This window comes from Dicentrarchus labrax, unplaced genomic scaffold (assembly GCF_905237075.1).
Source record: "Dicentrarchus labrax unplaced genomic scaffold, dlabrax2021, whole genome shotgun sequence".
NCBI lineage: Eukaryota > Metazoa > Chordata > Actinopteri > Moronidae > Dicentrarchus > Dicentrarchus labrax.
In genome coordinates, this window is record NW_026136708.1 from 19,187,320 (window position 1) to 19,210,597 (window position 23,278).

Consider the following 23,278-nt stretch of genomic DNA (forward strand, 5'->3'; position numbering starts at 1 on the left):
AGCTTTAGCATCGATGTTGAGTTGTGTTTGTGTCCACCTGATGAATTAAAGTCGAACCTTCATTTATAGTTTTATAGTTTATGTGCAGATGTTTAGAGCTTGTGGACGTGAGGAGAAAATACAAACTCTTGTGGACTCCAGAAGTATTACCTAATGTCTAACAAGCACTGGGTTCAGATCCTGGACCTTCTTGTCTGTGAGGCTGTATCATTAAACTCTGAATCCTTTTTTTTCTTGTTTATTTCTTTGATATATTTTGTTGTGGGTCAAAGAACCAGTGATTATTATTGGTGCAGATGCAGGAATTTTTTAAAAGCTTTCGTGAGACAGGCATGTTTGTACATTCTGAACTGCTGAATCTACCCGAATGAACAAATGTTTTTCTATAATACAGATCTAGATCCAGATGCTGAATAAAATAGTTTTTATTATAAACTCGTTATTACATGATTTATTATTAGAAAAAAATAATTAAGAAGATTGTGCAGCCTTCCTGTAGCAGAGGATTACATCCTCTTTCTAGTTGAAGGGGTGCAAAGAATTACTTGTGCACTTTCCTGGCTGAGATTTGGACCTCTGTGACTCCAAGGGTTCAGGAGTCAGATTTGCTGAAGGCAAATATTCTGTTCCATCCAGCAGCGTTCAGGCCTTGTTGTCATCCAGGAGCAGATAGAGACGCATCCAAACCCCCAGACACGGTGGCTGTTCACCTCAGATAGCCTCCTCGAGCCACGTAACCAAATAAAAACAGCACTCCTGGCCTCTTTCATCCCCTCCTCCCTGAGTCCCTTCCCTTTTTCTTTCATTACCACTGAAGGAGTGTGTGTCTGTCTTGTGTTGCAGTTGGAGTGGGGGGGGGGTAGTGAAAGAAAATGGACTTCTGTGTGCTAGCTAGCAGCAACAGCTTTTTTTAATCCTAGCCCCAAGCTCTGCTGTGCACTGAAGCAAGCTATTACATGGCAACAATTAAGAGGCTGGAGCGCAGCACCTGGTCCTCCCCATTCGCTGGCCTTCAGTGGCAGCTGACTATACAGTTCCCCCCGCCAGGTGGTTCCACTTCAATCACATTAGCTAGTCACTGTAGGGTTAATAAAGAGCCCACTAACCCTCCCTCCACCCTCTCTGCTTCTTTTCTGCAGCAAATCTGAAGACGGAGCATTTTAAAACTCGTTAAAATTAAGATCCCTCCGCCGGCGCTGGATAATTAAAGCAGTGGCAGGACGAGCTCCTTGGAATCCAGGGCTAATGTTTCAGGGAGGGGGTGTCAATGAGGAGGGGGTGGTGGGGGTCCCTATCCGCTTAGTAGTCCATTTGTACAAAGAGCAGAGGATCATAATAGACCTTTTCATGGATAGACAAAACAGATGGAGGCCAATTGAAATGAGACAGGCAGGGAGACTGTACATATCTGCCCGGATACTGGCGATGTGGAGGGATTCACAAAAACAAGTGGCGAGCCAGCAGCAGCAAGCGACGGTGGCCCCGCTCGGCTTTTGTTTGTCCCCGCTGCTCGAAGCGTTATCACACTAAAAACAGCTTGAAAACCAAAACCTGTAAATAAAGGAGTTTGGGGCCGAATGTGTCAGGCTCACAATCAATAGTCATTTGTGAGCACAGAAAGCAGATGTATGCAGTGACATTTAATGCAGCTCGGCCTCCTTTCAGCGGGATGTTAATGGTACGTTGCCCAACTTACCTCCTGTTGCTTTGTTGTTGTTGTCGATTTTCTTATTTTTTGGGGAAAGTTTTATCCTTTTAACCTTTATTCCTTTCACTCTCTCTCAAGGAGGAGGATGCCTTTGTTTGTTCATAAAACATAGATTTTTGGAGAAAAAACATGAGTGGAAGTTCTTTAAAGGAGAATGGTGAGACATCAAAAGAAACTTGGGTTTTGACCCTTTAACATCAACTTTTCTCTTTTTATAGCCATTAAGGTTGATAAAATCTAATTATTCCTCACTGTCTAAAAGTATCATTTTATGTATAAGTTTCAGTTCCAGTTTTTCTGAATCATTTTTTACACAAGTTTGAACAGTTTCGAACAATCTTGAACCACACAGCCCGAGTTTGACAAGACTCACAAGTGGATCAGTGGAGTTTAAGGGGCTACAAAATAAAATAAATCTACTGTGAACTGACAACAGCCTTTATTTTTTTAGTGGTTTGCTTGTAAGATGTTATAACAAACAGACAAATAAGTTGGAATAATAGTTAATGTCTTATTTTTTATTGTCTGAGTCACAAGTTAAGTTATATATTTGTTTAAATTAAAGTTATTTAATTAAAGTGAACATCTATCGACATCAGTTTCTTGTTTGTTTCTTTCACCATCACCAGAACAAAAACCCTCTTTACAAACCCTGATTTTACGTTTTGAGTCCTTTCTCTGGATGTAACTCAACTGTATTTCATGTCTGCCTTCCTCAGAAGCATCACGAGACACATCAAAGCCCCGAGGCCAAGCTGGAGATGGAAGGAGGGAGCGGGAGAGGGGAGGAGGAGGAGGAGGAGGAGGAGGGAGGGAGGGAACGCAGGATGCCCGCACTTTAATCTTCTTTATCCGCTGATGTGAGGACAGACCGTCGCAAATTCCATTTATAAGAGAAATACTGATGCAAAAAGGCTGAGCGTGTCTTTATACCAGAGTGAACAAATTGGGATGCAAATGCGCAGCCTTTGAACTGTGTAAAGTGGCATAATGGGATGATCCATAAATTATTAATCAGTGTTGGTTTAGAGCTGAACCCAGAGGACGGCTGACATCACCGCTGCACAAGAAACCCATCGAAGAAACAATTCTTTTTCCTCTGGTGTTGAGCTGAGTGACATGTTACTGAGACTATGAAAGTTTATGACCACTGACAGATTGACAGAACTGTAAAAATGTCCAGGTTTTAAGTGAAGGTTTTTATTTCAGGGCAGCTTTCATTTTTAGGTTTGGTGACAGAGGTTGGGCAGATTGATACTCTACTTGCTATTTTATGCACTTATAGGCAGTAAAAAAGAATTGGTCATTCCATAATAAATGCTTTCTAACAAATGAATTAAAGGTTTTTTTTATATCAGATTGAAAATTTAGCAACAAACAACTATTTGCCCTTAGAATTACTTTGCTACTACAGCAGCCAGTTTTGTGAATATTTTCACATCTAACTCCGGGAATTACGGATTTATTTCGACCAAACCAGAACCAGGAAATTGTTGGAAAGACTTACTAACAAACACTAACTAGTAACAGGTTTTGATTAATTTTATGTTCTTTAGCGTAGCCCAGCACTGCATGGATTTTCATCTGACAATGACTTGAGTTGATGACGTTTAAAAGCAGCGCCCTCTGTAGCGTAGAGTGGTTTACTGTTGCGTTGTGAAGCGGTTGTTGGAAGCCAGCAATTTATCAGTCAGACTGTTGTTACAGTCTTTCTTGGCATATGCTGCGTATTGCTTGAAAAACAGAGATAGGATCCAGAAGGGGAAGCTACCATTTCACATTTGAAGAGGAATGGTAACAGAAAGAAGAAGAACCAATATTGTGCTTGCTTACAAGTAGCCTCTACAGCCAACATCAACTCACTGTTCGGTCACTGGCGGTGTGTTAACAGTCTGACAACACAGCAACACGCTTAGAGGTGAGTTAGGCATTATTTGACTAGACCCGAGCGATGGTCCATCTCGGCACAGCTCTCTGTGTCTTCTGGATGTATAAATGTCAATGTGCACTGCTTGAGTCTGCTTTTTTCCCGCCCCAACAACTGTCTGTTGAGCTGCCTGTCAGGCTCAATCTAGCCCCAACAAGGTCCATCCATCAGATAGTCACAACAGCCTGACAGGCAGAAATCAGGGGAGCAAAAGAGTGAATGAACATTTTTATACCTCCAAAAGAATATTTTGATAGCAGGTTATTGTTGGATACAATCATTGGTACGTGAAAATAATCTTATTTTCCCATTTTCTTTCATTAAGAGCAGCATTAACGAACATACAGTTGTAATTATTTGGTGGATTCTATATAAAACAGGTAAATAAACATTTACAGTATACAGTTACACTGTGCACACCACACCTTCACCTTCCCTCAGACCCCTTAAATGTCTCAACCCTGGTCTCCTTACCATTAACTCCTTTCTTATCTCTCCGGCAGACATCTGGACAGTCGGAGGACACTGTTTAGAGAGATTTAAGAGAGAGTGAAACAAAATAAAACTGTAAAAGTCTACTCTCTAGTCACCCTCTACCTGCAGTGGAAATTATACCCGCGGTTATTTGTGATGATGTGAACTTTCTCTGTGTGTCTTATCTGACCAAACAAATAATTTTGAGACATCTTTGGACAAAAACAGAGCCTGCAGAACAATGTAAAATCAACATCTGTAGCTTATAGATGTAGTATAAAAATCTATTTTAAAACTTTTCTGACACTGTTATTTGGAGCCTGATTGGCTGCCCTGAAGGAAATGCACGTCAAAAAAAAAGAAGTGCATGTTTTTAAAAAATGATTAAATGAAAACCAGCAAACTGTCATTTCCTCTCACTTGTCTTCAGAGTCAAATTAAGATGAAATGCCTCGTTAGAATTGACTTTTCAGCTCGTTTGCCACACTGAGCACAAAGAAACGTCTCCAGGTTGCACTAATCTTCTTCTACCTGCCTTCAGACCCTCTGGGCCTCTCACATTGTTTGGGAAGCTGGATTAGCGACGCTCTGAGTGACTCGGCATTATTGTGTTGCGTTGTGGAACTCCAACGCCGCCTTTCCTCAGGGATCCACGCCACATGCTGTCCGGGCTAGCGCGCTAGCTAGCGGATAGAAGAGCCAGTGTCGTGGCTGATAGGCTGGCAGGCTGCTGGGCCTCAGAGCCAAAGCACACTGCAAAAAATCACTGGCTGAAAAAGACTCAGAATCAGGTTTTTATTATAAGAAGTGACAAAAACAATAAGCAAATAAGTTCTGATACAAAATGCTCAAACCAGAGGCTTATTGAAATGTTAATGGGTTTTATACATGAATTAATTATATCCAGAGGGTCTGAACGAGGATTTGTCTCTGTTTTTAATAATGCATTGCTTTCCGTATAGTCTCATGGGGGAACTCTCACTTGTGGAAACCCTAAAGTCCCCTAAAATTACATTTTTATACAACTAAATGGTCTTGCCAAATACATTTGGAATACAGCTTTGGAAGGTCTGTTTGTGTAACAGACAGCTAAAGCCTAATATTATCTTCATATGAACTGAAATGGCTTCTTTGATTTTGTCCCCCATCACTTACACTGAAAGGGATCTCTTAATGACCACTATGAACAGGAGGAATTACTAAAAACTGTTTCAGTGTTCATATGAGCACCTGAATATTCTCTGAAGACAAGCTTGAAGAATTCTGAACCTATCCTTTAAGATTAGGAAAAGATGGTGGTTGTGGTTAAAAACGTGTCTCGTGCTTCAAGCCATTGTTAGAGTTTTCAGTGTTTCAGCTTTGTGTTGCCAAAACACATCGATAAAATCATGTTTTAGTTGCCAAGAGAAGATACTACTAGCCCAGAGCGTGAGGTGAGAGAATAGTTGTCCAATTTTCATGAGCGGATGGAGTAAGGAAGAAGGAATAGTTTACTCATAATGCAGAATTATGTAGTTGTCTCACCATCTGTGGGCCTTCTGTGGCTAATGTTAATTTGATAATAATCCTTACTGCCTGAAGTCAAGCAGCAGACCATGTTTGGGTCAAATAATATGCAAGAGTAGTCTTACATGTCACTGTTTATATCACAGGGTGTTTATCCTTTGCTGGGCGGTCTGCGTCATAGAAAACAGTTTGCCTCTTACCTCTTTTCTCCTGATTGGCTGGCAGTGGTGGAAGTACTCGGATCATTTCTGCATTCAAAGCCTTACTTTAGCAAAACTGTGTAACTATTATTACTTTACTTACTACAAAATGTATGTATTTAAGTATTAAAAGTACTTATTGTGCAGTAAAATGGTCTCTAGTAGTGCTTTATTTAATATATGATGTTTTGGATTAATATTACTGCTGCATTGATGTTGCATTTTACTGCTGTAGATGTTTAAAGTTGAGCTCATTTGAACTACTTTTTTAATGTTGGGTAGTTTAATCTACAGTAATGCATCATATTATATATGCATCATATGTTTGTAGCGTCAATGTCCTGTGAGAGCCACATATCTCTAAAAAGTAAAGCTCAGAAGAACAGGCCTGTTTTCAGCTTTGTGACAATGCTGTGAGGGTTTTTAAGTTGTTTATGTATCTTAAGAAGTAGGAGAATGTTCTCAACCCATAAAGGAACATCCTTCAGTTTATCACAAACATTCATAATCAACACATTTGAATTAACAGGTACTCAAATGAGAGACATCAGTTATCTGCATTGTTATATCTTCCTGATTTAAACTCAATACAGTTTCCAAAGTCCAAAGCTCTTTCACTGTTACTTTCTGTTACTGTTATGAAAGTTTTATATTCTTGTGTTACATTAAAGACAAGACAAAACATCTGCTGTGTAGTCAGTTTATAATGACAATGTGATTATGAAGAAAGGTATTCCCAGATCACATGAAACCAGTTTTGACAGCTTGTTTTGTCACATTGAATAATTAATTATATTGAGATCAAAAAACAACAACAATACAAAACATGTTTGTTTATTTTTATTGTTATTCACCGGGTCCATTATGTACACACACCTCAGGGGATCATTGTCACATGTAGACTATAGCACGGCCATGAAAGGAAAACCATGGTTAGCGTTAGTTCCACCCGTGAGAGATAACTGGTAATGTAGCCTGAAGCATCAGTGCCGTTGCCATGGTTTCCTGCTGCTTTATGTTGCATAAGCCACCAAACTGTTGTGTCATCATTACGATCAGACTCAAAACACCAAATTCAAGCGAACACGCTTTTTTCCCCTATAGCCTTTAATCGATAGTGACAGCTGAAGAGTGACAGGAAGGTGAGAGAGAGGAGGGATGACGCTCAGCAGGTTGGAATCAAACCTGGGCCGCTGTGATAAGGACTCAGCCTTTGTACGCCAGAGTGACCCACACACATGCTTTTTGTTAAGATCTCAAACTTTCTCATGATCACATGAAAATCTTACAAAAATGTATTTGTTTTCTAAAAAGTAACTTTAACTTTAAATGAACTGTATTGACGTTATTTGAATTTCAACTTGCTTCTTGCAGCTTCGTGACGGATGACTTAAGCTTACTTGCTTGGACTGACATTTCTTGCAGTGTGTGTGTGGTGGCCAGACTCAGAGCAGCTGGTCAGTTAGCAGGCCACATCAGCGTCAGGCCGCCTCACTGATAATGGGATTAGCTTAAGCCAGGCAGCAGGGAAAGCCGAGAGGGGAGGAGTGTGGAGGGGGGGCAGAGGATGAGTGGGCAGAGGGAGAGGGTGGCGATCGTCACCATACACACAACAGTCGCTGCCCTTAAACCCCCCAAAGAAACCATAACTGTACTCTGCAGGGCCCGGATACTGCAAGTATGTCAGTCAGGTTTCAGACTTCGTATCTGTGTTTAGTGGATGAATTAGAGAGAATATGCTGAAATAAGTTTAATATTGCTTTCAGCAGAGCCAAGGTGAGTTTACTGTTTGTGCTTTTTAAAAATGAATGTTCTGAAGAAAATGGTCCAAATCATGACAGACCAGGTGTATTGGTCTATACCTGATGAAGCCCACAAGCTGAAATGCATAAGTCTGACAATAACATTGTTGTTTACTTTACAAGAGTTGCAGGAGTTTGGACCACTTTTTCCCTTTCTCCATACACCTTGGAAGTCTGTGAAGTCAGGTATCTTGTTCTGTCAGTGACTGCAGAAATATATTTATTACCTGCCATGGAGGAGCACTTTTCATCTCCAGAGTAATGATGCAGTCAGACTGGATTTGGCCCCTAATTTGACCCGCCTCCTTCACTTCAAGCAGTGTTCAATCTGGTTGAACGTAGACAGGTTGAGAGAGGGGTTGGGACTGACCTTTGGGAAATATTGTTTATCTATATTCTTGTTTTATAGCTGCATGCCGACACAATACAGGCTGAGAAGGAAGGATTGTGTTATGGTGTGATACAGGGTAATAACACTAAAAGGTTTAATAAAACAGTTTAATAACTTTATCTTCATGGACTGCTTTTGCCCTCGCAGGTGTTTACAACTCTAATCACACTATTTCCTGTCCCCTCTGTTTTTGGCCACACTACACAAATACATTTTGCCTGGCTGATTTTGGTGTGACTGCTGCAAACCTTAATGAATGTGACTGCATATTACAAGTCAGCTGGTAATCAATTAAGCCGATGAATGAAGCTGATGGTGAAGCATGAATGAAGCAGCTGCTTGACTTCAGTGCTGAACTAACGCTATGCGACATCATGTTGCCAGACGGAGAACCTGCAGTGGTCATCACACAGCTTCACCTTGGTGAAGAAAGCGAGAGAAAGAGTTGTTTACTTTTACAGAGGAGCAACAGGAAGCAGAAACATCACAAACTGGGATGTGCACGGACCAGGACAGGAGTTCCTTGCAGTGAGGGATTAAAACAGCCTAGAAGATCATTGGTACTCATTTAACCTGTGCAGAGCCTGTGCAGACCTGGATGAACTGTCCACATTTCCACATTTGAAGTGATCAATACAAAAATGCACCTTTCCATTCACTCAAAAAAGGTTGCCACTGCACATAATGCAGCAATTATGTTTCCTTTAAAATGTAATTGGCAGAACAAATTAGTAAAAAAGAAGTGGGGTTGAATTTTTCTGTAGTGACACTGTCATCAAATTTAGCAGGATCACTCAAATCTGAATTATTGCCATAACAATTGGTTTAAAATGACAATATACAACTGAATAATCTGTTTATACAGGATATGTGCGGGAAGATTATCAGATTGTTGAAGTAAGGAATCCAAAATTTGTTTCCATATCCTGCTATTTGAAAGTTTACTTTTCATAAATGGTCATTTGGTTGTCTCCCTAAACTCATTGATTGAGTTGTGCTGCTAACTAAGAAATACACAAACAGTCGCAAGAGCATAAAATCTGCTTATTGACAAATATGGTACGGAAGCTTATAACAATTGTTTATACAATCATGTTTTTATAATGACATAAAATGATGTATCACAAGAGAAGGACTTTTGTTTTCCAAATCACAGAATAATTATGGCGAGGTCGAATATGAGTGTCTGACGCTGCTGTTCCTCCATGCATTGTCTATTATCAATGTTGGAATAGCACTCCTGATCTCTCATTTTACATTATAAGCAATAAGAGAAAACAAACCTTTGTTGTCCTAAAGAAAAGTATAAATTCATTTTTTTTCTGTAAACTCAAGCCTATCTAAACTTTTGGGGTGGATATTTTTTGCAGTGCACACTCTCCGCCCCTCAGCTCACCTGCAGTGGAGACGGTTGAACCACACTGGGCTCTAATAGGCTCACAGCAGCTCTATTATCATAGCCAATCTCACTTGCTTGCAGTCTCATCTTGTGCTGTGCCGACCGCAGGCTTTAATGGCTGAAGTCTTTGCAGAGGGGAGCGCTAATAGTGGCATCAATACGAACAGCAATTTTGGTGTGATGAGAAAGCCCTGAAGTCGACATATTACATCCTCTAAACCACCACCAGCAGCAGAAGCACTACCACATAATTTCGCCCTAAAAGCCCCCAGCGCTCCTGCTGAGGGCTGGAGAGGATTGTAGGGGGATTGATCTGTGAGAGTAGATGGATGTGTGAAAGCCTACAGAGCAGCCTATTGATTTCAGACGGAGTGGAGGATGAATCCATGATAACAAAAGGTCACTGCTCCTTAATCCTGGTCTTTAATCAGAACAGAGATCCTGTCCTACAGCCTCCAGCCCACCTAAAAGTATCCACCTGAATTTTTCAAAATAAGGGACGTTTCAGTGGTGTGAGAGCAATATATTTACAAAATCTGTCTTGATGACTGATGATTTTGGAGAAATAGCTACACTCTGAAAAAGACAAAAAAAAAAAAGTGTTGATATCAAGTGGCAGAAAGGAAAGAAAACTCTTCTTAAACACGGGAAAAGTTGAACTTTTAAGCTTTCAAACCAACACTGACTTGTTAAAAGCTTGATAAAAAAAAATGTAAAAGATGCTTTTTGGTTCCTGTGCTGTGCAAATCGACAAACACAGATTTTTGCCTTTCTAATTGTCCACACTCCTTCTCACTTCTTCCCACTCTAAAAAAAAAAAATAGAATCACTGTCCAAAGTGTCTGCAAAAAAAGTCCACATTTTCCAAAAGATGTCCCCACTTTTCACACAAGTCTTCTCCTTCCTCACTCCTCTTGTCTTTCTTGCCATGTCGTCACTGTCCAAAATGACTCCCACTTATTACAAAAATTGTCTTCCATTTCTATAAAAAAAAGTCCCTGCTTTCTAAAAGAGTCCTTACTTTCCAAAATCAACGATGTGCCCACCCTTCAATCTCCAAATTTGTTCTCTCTTTTCCCGAAATGGTCCTCACTTTCTTTGACGTCTTCCCTGTCTAAAAATGTCCCCACTCACCACATAATGTGTTCCTTTTTAAAACTTTTATTTATATTTAAAAGTGTCCTCAGTTTCCAAAAAATGTCCTCATGCACACGCACACGCACACACACACACACACACACACACACACACACACCCGAGAACATTCATACACACACTGCTGCACACTAGTCCCAATTACTTCACACATAGAACACACACACACACACACACACACACACACACACACACACACACACATTTCCCATGAGGCACCTGACACATGCAGCTGCCTGTGGCTCTGACATGTTCATACATGTCATTCCAACATGCTGCTGAGTGGCATCTTGGACAAAACATCTAAACACACACCCACACACATGCACACACACACACACACACACACACACACACACACACACACACACGCATGTGGAAACATCTGAGCTCAACGACCTTCAACAGGGCAGACTGAAATCTTCTCTCTGATGCTGCTTTTAATAACTTAATATGTTTGCATCTTTCTGTCTATAAAATTTTGAATTTGACCTCAAATGAAGATGAACAAGAAACATCAGAAATAAGAAATTAATTCCACAAAAAGCTTTAATGTCGGTCTGGCTGGGCTCGCTCCTAGACGTGTACATGTTGTATGTTCTTGTCTGTTCCTTCTTGTATTGCCTCACATTTAATATTGTTAGATGGGGACCTTTTCTGACAGCAGAGCAGCATTTGATTATATGATGCTGACCTTGAAACGAATAGTTTCTTTTAATTAGATCATTTTGATTTAATTCCACATCATCATAAAAAGTTAACGGCTGAGGATGAACTGTGCCAGTACGAGTTGAATTAACAAGAAGCAGCAGGGGGACAAATTCTGGCCGTAAGCACTAATGAGCTTGTTGAACACACTCCAACCTAATTAAGGACTTTATTTCTGTGTGTGTGTGTGTGTGTGTGTGTGTGTGTGTAATTGGCATGTTATTGGTTTATTCATTTATTTTGGAGAGGAAACAATGACCTTTGAGGCTTCACACATGTTCACGTTGTTTATTTTAGCCTATTTCTACATGTGAAAATGGATCATAGTACTCTAAAGTGCAACAAGGTAGCCACATAGCATCCGTTCGCACACACAGTACAGAAGTATTCAAAGAATAACAGCTGGGAGGTGCCGATCCAGGGAGCTCATGTGATAAATTGCTGTTTTTCTGAAGCGTTGATGCAGCATGAAGATGCTGCCGGTGTGTTTTGGCCTTTAGTCCTCGTAGTAGATGTAGTAGATCTGGGGGATTATGGCTTGTTTTCTTTCCAAGAGATGAGAAGATATAACTCTCATGTCTCTGTTAACACTAAACTGGAGCCAGGAAGTGATTAGCTTAGCTTAGCATAAAGCCTGGAAACGGGGAAACAGCTAGCTTGGTGTGCTGGCTCTGGGAAACTCATCTTCTCTGCATGTTAGCCCCGCAGCAGCAACTGTAGCAACAGTCTGCAAATCCACAACCGGACTAACGTTAGTTACATTACTGTGTCGTTGTTCGCAGCAGTAGTAGAAGTACTAGCATTAATGGTATTGGTGGTATAAGTTTGAAAACTGGAATCAGGCAAATATCAGTTTTAGTATTTGTAGTATAAGTAGTTGTAAAAGCAATTGAGCATGAAAGTTAATTTATGACATTGGAATAAAATGGTAGTTTGACAAAAATAACTTAAAAGACTTCTCAACATAATTATTAATAATACAGCATTATAACATTGGATATAATTAAAAAGACCAAATTCGACGCCCCAAAACCAAATATCTTTTTTATTCCACACATTCTTTTTCCTAGTCAAAACATTGTGCCTACGTTACCCACAATGCAACTCGACCACCGAGATTTGGGTGTGTTAAGCTATTGGTGGTTAATGTAGCCTCTAGTCTGCAGCAGAGATGAGGAGACTTCAGTCACGTGATCACAGGTGGTCGAACAGTGTGTGGAGTATTAGTGTATTATATTGCAGTCTAACAGTGTTGTAATGGTATCAGTACTTGAACGTTGTAGCAGATTACTGTCTTGTTATGCAGATGATGTTATAATGAACAGAGTTGTCCCTCCATTAGCAGGCTGGACCAAAGGAGCTGCAGCAGGGGCTGCTGGGAGTCTGACAGCTCTGGGGTGGTGGTTATGGCTGAGGCAGCAGGGGCTGCTGGGAGCTGCTGGTGCCGTGGAACGATGCCTGAGCCGCCAGCAGCGCTCCTCCACTTCTTTTGCATCGGACACAAGCTGACCCCCCCCCTCCACACACACACACACACACACACACACACACCCTTTACACACACACACGCTCGGCCAGCCGTGCCTTTGTCTGGCGTGTCCACATACATCTGTCATGCATGGCAGCGTTGGCACTGACAGTCTGCTATTGTTACCCACCCCTTCAGCAGGAGACACAGCCACAGTTTGGGGTAATTGCTGGTCCTAATTAGTTCACACACACATCGACACACACACACACACACCTCTCACGTAAACACACACATATATGCCAAAAATACTGATTAAATGCCCAAATCCTATTAAAGGGAAGCTTCACTAAAACAATGTAATGTGTATTTTCTAAAGCGTCATTGTTCATTTCCAAATGGGTACAGACGGATGGTTTATCTCTTAATTCTGTATTTAACAGTTATGTTGATGAGTGGTTGGACACCCACTTTACCTCCTGGTGTTAAGTTTTTTTACTCTGCAGAGGTCAGTGGATTATGGAGGAAAACAAAGCACCAGTTTAAAGGAATTTGTTTTTGACTAATTATGAAAATAATCATAATTTTGTTGTGAAATGAGAACAGTTTGACTTTGTCGCGTTAAATAGTGACATGTTTAAATAAAAAATAGAAATTAAGTGTTTATATTAATTACTCGCAAGACAAATGTTGACATTTTAAAGCTCCCCTACTGTGAAAAAGTCATGTTTGGGTTTTTCTATTATAAAATCCTATTTGCAGACCACTTCATTTCATCCCAGCAAAGTGTTCATTAAAATCTGAACCAACCATACCATCACAGCTTATCTGACCCCACCTACCCTTCTGGAGTTGATTGGTGAGTCTAATTCCCACGTTGTCAAATACCGACGCTTTGGGTTAGGGTAAATGGGAACCACAGTTGCTCAGAGCGAGTCACACAAAACAACAGGTGGCTCCGAGGTCATTAAAATCTGACAACCTGGGAATGAGACTCGACTATCTTTCTCCAGAATGATTGCCCCAACCTTTAAGAAGAAAGATTGTCTCACAATGGGATATGTAGATAAAGAATGAACGCATATTTTTATGATCTCAAGTTCCACTTTTGTCGGGTCAGAAATGTGCTCTGTTGTAATCATAACCACACCCAACAGTGATGTCACTTGGTCTTGGAGTACACTTCGACATCACTGCAGCAAGGTGGGAAGTTAAACTACAAGAAAAAATAAAATAAAGTCAGGGGGTGTCAAAGTACCCAGGAGCATTTTTGACCACTGGTAGCTTTATGGAGCATTGTTTTTGTTGGTAACAATTGACATTATTCCACTGATGTACGGAGGCTTTAAGAAACGGAATAGCAATGCAAAAAGACGACTGCGAGGAAGTTAACAAGGATATAAAAAATGCAGGTTTCAAACTTTTTAAAGAAATCTGCTTTTCAAATATTTTATGAGAAAGGAAATCCATTCAATGCATTTGTTAGACCCTACATCACCGTACAGGGCTATTTTCCCAAAGTTACAAATGATCACCCACCCGCACTCAGTTATGTTTTGCATTTACAGGACAAAAAGCTTCAAGGATGAGGATTAAGAGGTTGGTTTTGCCAGGGTTTAGTTACCCACCTCTGACAGAGAACAGCACACACCAGCTTCACTAAGCTTTTCTATGGGATGCACCTGAGACTGCTTCCCATGCCCATGCCAAGACAGTCCCAAACGGAGCTTGTAGTGGTCATTATGGACAATGTGACCGCCTCAGAGGCCAAGTCTGTGTTTAATCTGCATGTCAAATACAGGTGGACTCTGTTCATTCGAATAATTTCTTAGCAACAGCATCAACATTCAAATACACATTACTCAAACATGGCACTGTTCATCGAGCTGTGATGTTAGGCCATTGCTTCTGACATCTTCAGTTCAGTAGTGCGTTCAGTGCGTCGCTGGATTGAACTGTTTTATTCTGTTCAGTACAAAACAGACCTCCAAAACCACCATTCATAACAGCTCATCAACCATTATCTATCTGCAACAGAGGTAGCACATTTTACACACACAGGCAGTATCACAGTGTGTAACAGTGTGTACAGTTACTTTCCACCACTGATTAAAATATTATCTTTAAACAAAACCTCTGTTCTGTAGAGAACACCATCGCTGAAATAAACTCCTGTTTCTACTCAATAAAGTCCTGTTGCTTTAAGCTGCAGGCTGTTGTCATGGACGCTGTAACCTGATAGTAATCAGGGCTTCGCAGGGGGAATACATGCGAGCGCCTCTACTCGAAATAATCGCCAGAGCGTGGCCTCGTTGGCTCCCAGGAGCCCCGACACCACCACAACCCTGATTTAATCTGCTCATTATTACACGGAAAAATACTGACAAAATACATCAGCAGATCTGGGATTTATCTGAGTGGCAGCGTGATTTGCATTCTGCCTCATAAACCCCCCTTTGGATAATCCACGGTTCACCTGTTAGCAATTTGATCACAACAACTCTGGTGTTTGAATGAAATCAATAAAGACTTTTTTAATGAAAATTCACACTAACGGTGTTTTGTTTGTAAAGGTTTGGATCAAATTCAAGTCTTTATACTGTAGTAGTGACATTTTTCTAGATTTTTATTGTGCAGAATTTAAATTATATGCGCTAACATGCATGGGCAGTTTGATGCACAGCATATTGATGTACATTTTTATTATATTCCCACACACATACAGCAGGTAAATGTGCTTTTATTTATTCACTTCTCAAAGTTTTGATGACTGAGTGCCAGTTCAGGGGGCTAGCATACGATTGAGGGTGACTTTAGTACGTTAGTTCGGATCTTAAAGGTACAGGGTGTAACATTAAGGACAATCTATTGGTAAAAATGGAATATGATCTTTACAGGTATGTTTGCATTAGTGTGTAATCACCTGAATATAGGACTCACTGTGTTTTTGTGACCTTAGAATGAGACATTTTTATCTACAGATGCCTCAAGTTGTCAAATACGCAAGCAGTGTCTTTTAGTTGCAACTTCACCACTTGGTACCACTTAATCCTACACACTGGTCCTTTAAGTCACCCACTCTGGGAATACAAAGGTTGAGGGTTAAAATCCCCAGGTGGAAAGTCCTGCTTGCCAACAGTGTGGCAATTCGTGCATGTGGTGTGGTTTTCAAGTGCTTCATAAAAAAAAACAACAAGCATCCACATGCTGCCTGGACCCCAAACATCGCTGCTTGATTTCACTTTAAAGGACCAGAACAAACCTGTGAGTATTACATTGCATTTCTGATAATAGATCCTCCTAAATGTTACACTCTGGACCTTTAAGCAGCACTTTATTTGGATAGCCCACCTACACATAGTATTTGGAACATTTCAACAGCTCACTAGTTGAGATTCAGCAACTGTTTTCTGATATTACAGCACTATAGTTAAGGTTTGGTTAGGTTTAGGCACAGCAAAGCAAATACAATCAGTAGGTGGACTGTTACCTCACCTTACCACTGATCTGATGAAAGTATTCTGGGTTGTTGTTTTGATTCCTGTAAAATACTTGTGATTAAATTTCAGTCTTCAGTCTATAACAAACCACATGTCGAGAAGGTTAAAGGTGTCTAAATAACCTGCTGTGCTGCAGCAATGTTGGAAACAGTGATGTGATGTGATGACAGTCTTTTGCAAGTCGATCCATTTTCCAAACCACAGCGCCACCTAGGGTTAAAAAAACAAAGCTTGTTTGGAACCATTAAAGTTAAATCCATGAAGTGACAGAGGTAAGATTGTTAATTTAATGCGGACTTACATACAAATTACACTCAAGGTTCATTCTGATGGGGTTTAGACTCATATTTAAATTGTTATTTTTGTTGTTTATTTCAGAATTTTAATAATCTTGTCAACAAATGAATACAATTGAATTAAAAGGACATCATATCTCTCAACTACAGAATTATTTTCCTGCTTTTGAAACAGAATTTAGATCATTGTGAGACAAAATATACCAAAAACATGAGTGAATAGTGTTTGAAATATATATATATTGTCCAGTTAAAACATGCATGCAAATAAGTGCATATTTAATTAAAGAATCCATTAATTGCATATTTAAAATCAACGGTGGAACTTTCATGGTGATATCTATTAGTTAAAATGTTCACCTTATTCACCTGTAGTGTCTTTAAACATGAATCAGAGATAAGGCAGTAGAGAACATTGCAATCATTGTTATTAAAATCACAATAACCAACATCATGATAAGCTTTTTCCTCCACTTCTGAAAAAAGAAAAGTATTTGAAAAATAAAATCAATATAATTGAATAAATGTTTATAGTTATGTGAAATATTTGAATATGTAACATAACAACTGTACACACATAACTTAGTGCCCAAACTTTGAGACGCTTCAACAATCTAAAACCACCAGCAGGTGGCAGCAAAAGACCATGAAAAAAAAAACTAAAAAAAACTAAAACCTGCTCAGGAAGTCTTTGCTGTTTAGTGAGCATGCTCAGATCCTTCCAAACTGCTAAAGATCCTGCATGCGTGACTGTAAATGTTTAACAGAAGTGTTTGTGGTCAGAGTTTAGTCAGGAGCTTCAGACTTGTGCAGAATGGTGAGTTCTCAGTTCTGATCTTTTGAAAACCTTTCTAACTTTGCACTCAACTCAATCCAAAGCACATGTTAGACATCCATTTGTGTAAATGCACTCTGCAGGTTTGTTTGACTTACAGACCTTCACTCTATGAGTCTCATCTTTACACCACCCTTACTTTCATGAAGTTCTCTCTATAGTGTTTGGAGAGACGCAAACTGCAGCAAAGGCAAGAGGGAAATATCCAACTAAACATAATTTACTACTTCATGTTTTAAAGGCCTTTTCAGACTCACAGAACTGAAGCAGATCCTTAAAACTCTAAAACTAAACTCTGACAAATGAGTGTAAGAAGAGTTATAAAGGAAGAAATCAAACCTTGTTCAGTAACCATTTAATGCAGGCCATCAATAAAATTACAATATAATTATGTTCTTCACCTTTATAAGAATCATGTACCAAAAAAATCAAGTAGGACCTTTTAAATGATCAAATATGATGATTATTAAAGCTAAAGATGATTGTTAGTTCACACATTGGCTCGTCAACATGTAGAGTAATGTGATGTTTGCTCCACCTCTCTGCCTGTTTTCTATAAACTCTTTTTAAACTTACGGATCAGTGTGAGCTTCACTGATATCGCCCTCCTCTCCCCCCGCAGGGTCAGAGGTCAGGCTGGTGTTTGGTTAAGCACAGTGATCCTGTTAAAGATCTGAATGGACCACACACACACACACACACACACACACACACACGCACACATCCACTGAACAAAAGTTTTTTTTCAATACATTTAGAGCCCGTTTTACACAGAGACACTTTGTGGTTCTCCAGCTGATCAACATTTAGTTGACACAAACCTTTACTGACCATGTGAATTATGATTCTGGTCTCAGAACCAAGCGTGACTTTGTTATAGCACCACAAAAACCTCTTAATGCCCGCTTCAGACTACAAGACCTTTGTGTTTGTTAAGATGGTTACTGTGTCAGATTAGGTGGTTATAGAGTCATAAATGACATGACAGACTGACCAATCATATATGGCCATCTTTCACGACCTGCGTGTCGTTAGGAAGGAGAATATAAACAAACAATGACATCCAAAGCGTGTGTTTGATACTGACAGAGTTGAAGAGCGCTCTGTGCTCCTGTTGGTCAATGTCACAAAACACACCATGGAATTTTACCGCTCCCGATGAGCAGACTTGCACCTTGCATCAGTGTATGAATTAGAGCCTTGTTAAGGACTTCAGAGCGCACTCTCTGATACATGCACAAACATACACACATTGTTTTCGTCAAAAACATGTCAGTGTCATCAGTGTGCAGGACTTCCGGGACATTGCACTCCAGTAGAGTCTAAAAGCACTCATTTAATGAGGTGTGCCATCATATTTCTGGCAGGGAGGGAAATGTGTAAATAAGGCTTTATTTACTCAATAACTGCAGTATCTGATGAAAAGATGCCCGACTCAAAGCCTTACAGAGAACAAAACTGATGGTGTGTTCAGACACTCTTTGTCAACATATTTTTGGTCAAAATGTTCCAAGTTTTCCAAGAAAGCTCTCAAATTACTGTTGAGGCGTAAAAACTTCTGAAAACCAGTCGACGTATTTGCATCTTGAAGGAAAAAATACTCAAATAAAGAAGTGAAACCATCTTTTTCTCCCAGAGTTCAGCAGGAGGAGGATCCTCCCTTAAGGTCCATGCTGTCCGGTTCGGCCCGGGTCAGGAGCTGTTGGGATCTCTGCAGGCGTTTGTGGCGGAGAGGCGACTCCGAGCGCCGTTCATCATCACCTGCGTCGGCAGCGTCACCAAGGCCACGCTCCGGCTGGCCAACGCCACGGCAACAAATACGAATGAGGTAGTCACTGGCAGCAGCGTGAAGGCCTGATATGAAGTCTTATTAATTTCTTTCAAGTATAAAGCTAAAGCAGGAAGCCAAAATACAAGAAAAATGACACAGGCGCCAATAAAAATGTACAAATCGCTCAAAATGTGATATATATAGAAGAGTTCAAGGTTGATAAAAGGTTGTTTTACTATTCATATACACAAATAAGGAAGAAGACTGACAAAAATAAAATCATAATACAGTTTACTTATATGTCCCAACTTGTGCCAATGTTATTCATCTACAGACAAAAATGAGATACTGTGTGAAACCCACAGTCATACTTTCAACTGGTTTTCTCAGCTTGTCTCTATACAATATATAAATGGAGATTGGTGTTGTTCTGGTGGCCCATTATTCCAAAACCCCAATAGTCTGAATAATCTCCAATTGGACTGAAAGTCTATTTGTCTGACAGCCCATTATCCCGAAAAACAGAACCCCACTGCTCCAAAGGTCTGTTGGTTTTAGGAAAATATCCAGTTTTTTGTTCAAATGTTGTTAGTTATGTCAGTTAAGTTACGTATGTAAGATGGTGATACCAAAGAGTGTATTTTCAGAGCAGTGGACACTTTGGGTGGTGAAAACCAAAACGGAAGATCCATGTGATTTTACATTGTCCTCCATGTAAGCTTGTCATGTTCCCTCAGATGATCCACCTCAGCGGGCGGTTCGAGATTGTCTCCCTGGTCGGTACGCTGAACCCCGACGCCCACCTCCACATCTGCCTGTCAGACTTTGAGGGCAAGACAGTCGGTGGTCACGTGATGGGAGATCTGGAGGTGTTCACCACTGCCGAGGTGGTCGTCGGCGAGGCGGTCGACCTGCAGTTCACCAGAGAGATGGACGATGGGACGGGCTTTCCTGAGCTTGTGGTTAAACCGCGATCACAGAGTAAAGATAACTGAAGGATGTGACAGATGAAGGAGTAAAAATACAATACTGTCACTGCTACTGTATCTACTTTAATGTCACAATGATTTTATATTATTGTATTATTGTAGACTTATGGACAAACAAATAATAGAACAGACCAACTGGCTGACTGACTATGGCAGCTGATGACACCGGCTATTGCATAACTGTCAAAAATACGTGTTTTGTAAAATGTTTTTGGTGATACCTGCTAGATAAACCCATCGCAAGCTTCTTCCTGTAATGTGTTTTTGATTTTTGATCATTCTGTTTGGAGTTGGAGCAGCTCTGTGATCTGATTTACCACATGGCGACTGTGAAAACATCCATCATAAACAGTAGTGTTCTTTGTATGTTGAGTCTGGACTGAGACTGATAGAAAATCTGACCTGCAGAACAGACCATATTGTCTGCGTCTCCTCTGGCTTAAATTCATTGTATAATCGCACAAAGTAATGCTGCCTCTCTCTTTTTGTCAGTTTGTCAGTTCCCAATAGATAGAATTTATTGGGGTCTCAACGTTTATGTTCAATGTGAGCACCATGCTGTGATCGTTTAATTGATCTATGTGTTGTCTGAGAGGTTGCGCAATTTGAGACTGCCTATTTTTCCAACCCCCCATTACTCCAAAATCTTAATAGTCTGAAAAAATGGTAATATATAATATATAAATAATATATTTATGTATTTGGACATGCAGGAAAGGACGAAGTCAGGGGATCTTCCATCGTCATGGTATCAATAGTAAACATTTGGTTAAGGTTGTGAAACTGCCACTTTGGTTAGGTTTAGGCATCAAAACTTGGTCAGACATTTTCCATACTACTGGCTTTTTGGAATAACACACCAGCAGAAGGATGGTATGGCATCAATTAAAATGTGTAGTGTAATGTAACACAACATAGAATATTAGTAAAAGCATATAGCATCTCTCCAGCTTTAAGAACATTGTCAGGGGATGCAGCTTCCAAACACACATACATACATACACGCACCGTTGTCCTGAGCCTCAGCAGCCAATAGGAGCGCCTCTGCAGGGGTCCCAGCTTTCTGCTAATAGATGTTAAACTGAGCTGCGGCCTTTCAGAGCCTCTGACCCCCCCTAAGGATTAGCCATGAGCTCAGCTCAGTCATGGCCACCGCCGCGAAGAAAGGAAGGCCTCTGCTGCCGTGTGGCAGGCGGGTCGGAAGGAGGGGAGAGGGGTGTGGTAACAGCCTTTTGATGGAATCCAGTTCATGGAGTCTAATTGGACCTCGGGCTGATTGATTCCAGTCTGGTTGACGTGTTCCTTCATTACCACAAACACACACACTGTAGTTTATTTTGACTCAATCTGTTCATTACAGAACGCTGTGAATTTAGAATTAAATTAGACCCAGCGTGTAGGATTCAGTGGCATTTAGCAGTTGTTTAACCCTCACCTTCCAAGCATTAAGGAGAAACTATGGTGGTTGCAAAATGGCCCTTTCTAGAGCCAGTGTTTGGTTTACTGTAGAAACATAGATCTGAGATCTGAGCTACATTTTTAGAAGGTTTCATGTGAAAACAGAATTTGGAAGTTTCTTGTATCAAAGTATTTCTCAAATCTTGAATATTGGACCCTCCTCCTCCAAAACAAACATACCACTCAGGAGAATTTTAAAAACATTACCTGTATGCAACCACATTCCCGTGCGACAGTAGTCAAGTTCCTATAGAAATGTAACGCAAATTTTTATCGCAACAAGATGAAAAAAAAAAATTATGATGGAAACAAGAAAACATACGACAATACGACATTTAAGTTTGTTTCATGTATTAATGTGAGGAATGTTACGGTCTCTTCGACGCTCAACACATATCGGATGTTTTTGGCACTTCACCGACTTTTACGCCTCAGATAAGCTTTTTTTGTGATAGTTGGACTTTTTTCAATATTTTTGTATAATTCTAACACTTCTGTTTACAAATGTGATGATGTGATAGAAATCCGCATAAGGCAACCTCAACAACATAATAATAATAATCATAATAAAAGAGTAAATCTTGCTAAATGGAATCTATGTGCATAAAGTTTAACCAGTTAAACCAGTTAAACTTAAACCAGTCAGTGCCTGAAAGAACATAAATCAGTCTATAACTAAAGGATGATTTGTAAAATACTAAGAAAAATAAAGAACGTGTGATTTGTTGTCAATTAATAGAAAATTCAAAAACCACCAGGATGGTCCCAGTTAGGATGAACATCTCTGAAAGTTTCTCCCACAGCTCAGCGATACCCTTGCAGGTCTGTGCAGTTTGTGTTGCTTCCAGGAGGACAAGGCCGCGCGTCAGCGGGGCAGCCGGCCTGCCGCCACATTAAAGCAGAGCAACAAAGCGTCCCCGCTGCAGCTTTGTGCTTTTGTTTTGCTGTGTTGACGCAGCATGGTGGCCGAAAAGCGTTGGTGGTCTGCCCCAGTGCCCCCTGGGAGGCAGTTTTACGCATCCAACTAAAGCAGCTCAGTTGTCGTTCCCGACAAATTGAAAGGCGGCGCAGCAGCCCAAAGCGGATGTTCGGGATTTGAAATATAGCTTTTGATTTAAAGACCGTACTCAATTCCCCTCTTTTTGTCTCTCTGTAAATGGTATCCTCGTGTGGCAGAAATGATTAAACATCCACCGTGTTGTTTTTCCAATGCTTATGTGCACTTCTTACATTTCCACAGGAATAAATGTGTTATCCTTGTTTGAAATATCTGTGAATAACAAGTTGGTTGTAATGTTTGTTGTTTATTAATGTTTCATTGCGACGTTTGCAGTTGGCATCCTGCTGTGAGGCACCAATTACATTTTACTGGGAGACTCTTGCTCAACAAAGAGCTTACTTTAATCTCTGCACAGCTTTAGTGTTCAAGACCGCTGTGGCTGCGTTCACACTGTAGCTCAACACGTCCCTGTTTGTATGTTTTTGTCATGGACAAAGTTATTGATTTCTGTTCCTTCAGGTTAAATGTCCTTGTTATAGAGACCTTTAGTCATATTTTATGTCTTAGTTTTAACTTCATTAAAACAGTTCGAATCTCACACAATGTGGAAAAAGAAGGTACAGACCTTGATTTTTAAGAATGCTGAGTAAGTATTGATTGAACACACTAAAACACATTAATTGACGAGGAC

General features: G+C 40.3%; 1 protein-coding gene across 2 annotated transcripts; it reads left to right on the forward strand.

Annotated features, from left to right (window-relative positions):
* Positions 1-15,912: 15,912 nt before the first annotated feature.
* Positions 15,913-20,376, forward strand: LOC127368665 (bifunctional protein GlmU-like). Of its 2 annotated transcripts, none has more exons than XM_051409719.1 (3): positions 15,913-16,002; positions 19,006-19,197; positions 19,878-20,376. In XM_051409719.1, exons 1-3 carry the CDS (start codon positions 15,943-15,945, stop codon positions 20,133-20,135), a joined length of 510 nt encoding a protein of 169 aa, XP_051265679.1. In that variant the 5' UTR covers positions 15,913-15,942; the 3' UTR covers positions 20,136-20,376. The 2 variants fall into 2 exon arrangements, with proteins under 2 accessions (XP_051265679.1, XP_051265680.1); XM_051409720.1 differs by lacking the exon at positions 15,913-16,002 and adding an exon at positions 17,249-17,351.
* Positions 20,377-23,278: the final 2,902 nt, after the last annotated feature.

What these genes read in the sequence shown, in the direction of transcription:
- LOC127368665 (XM_051409719.1), top strand. Translation starts at nt 15,943, where the DNA reads ATGCTGCCTGGACCCCAAACATCGCTGCTTGATTTCACTTTAAAGGAC. An exon ending in TAAAGGACCAGAACAAACCT is followed by an intron (nt 16,003 to 19,005) that starts GTGAGTATTACA and finishes TTTTTCTCCCAG; the next exon opens with AGTTCAGCAGGAGGAGGATC. An exon ending in CGGCAACAAATACGAATGAG is followed by an intron (nt 19,198 to 19,877) that starts GTAGTCACTGGC and finishes ATGTTCCCTCAG; the next exon opens with ATGATCCACCTCAGCGGGCG.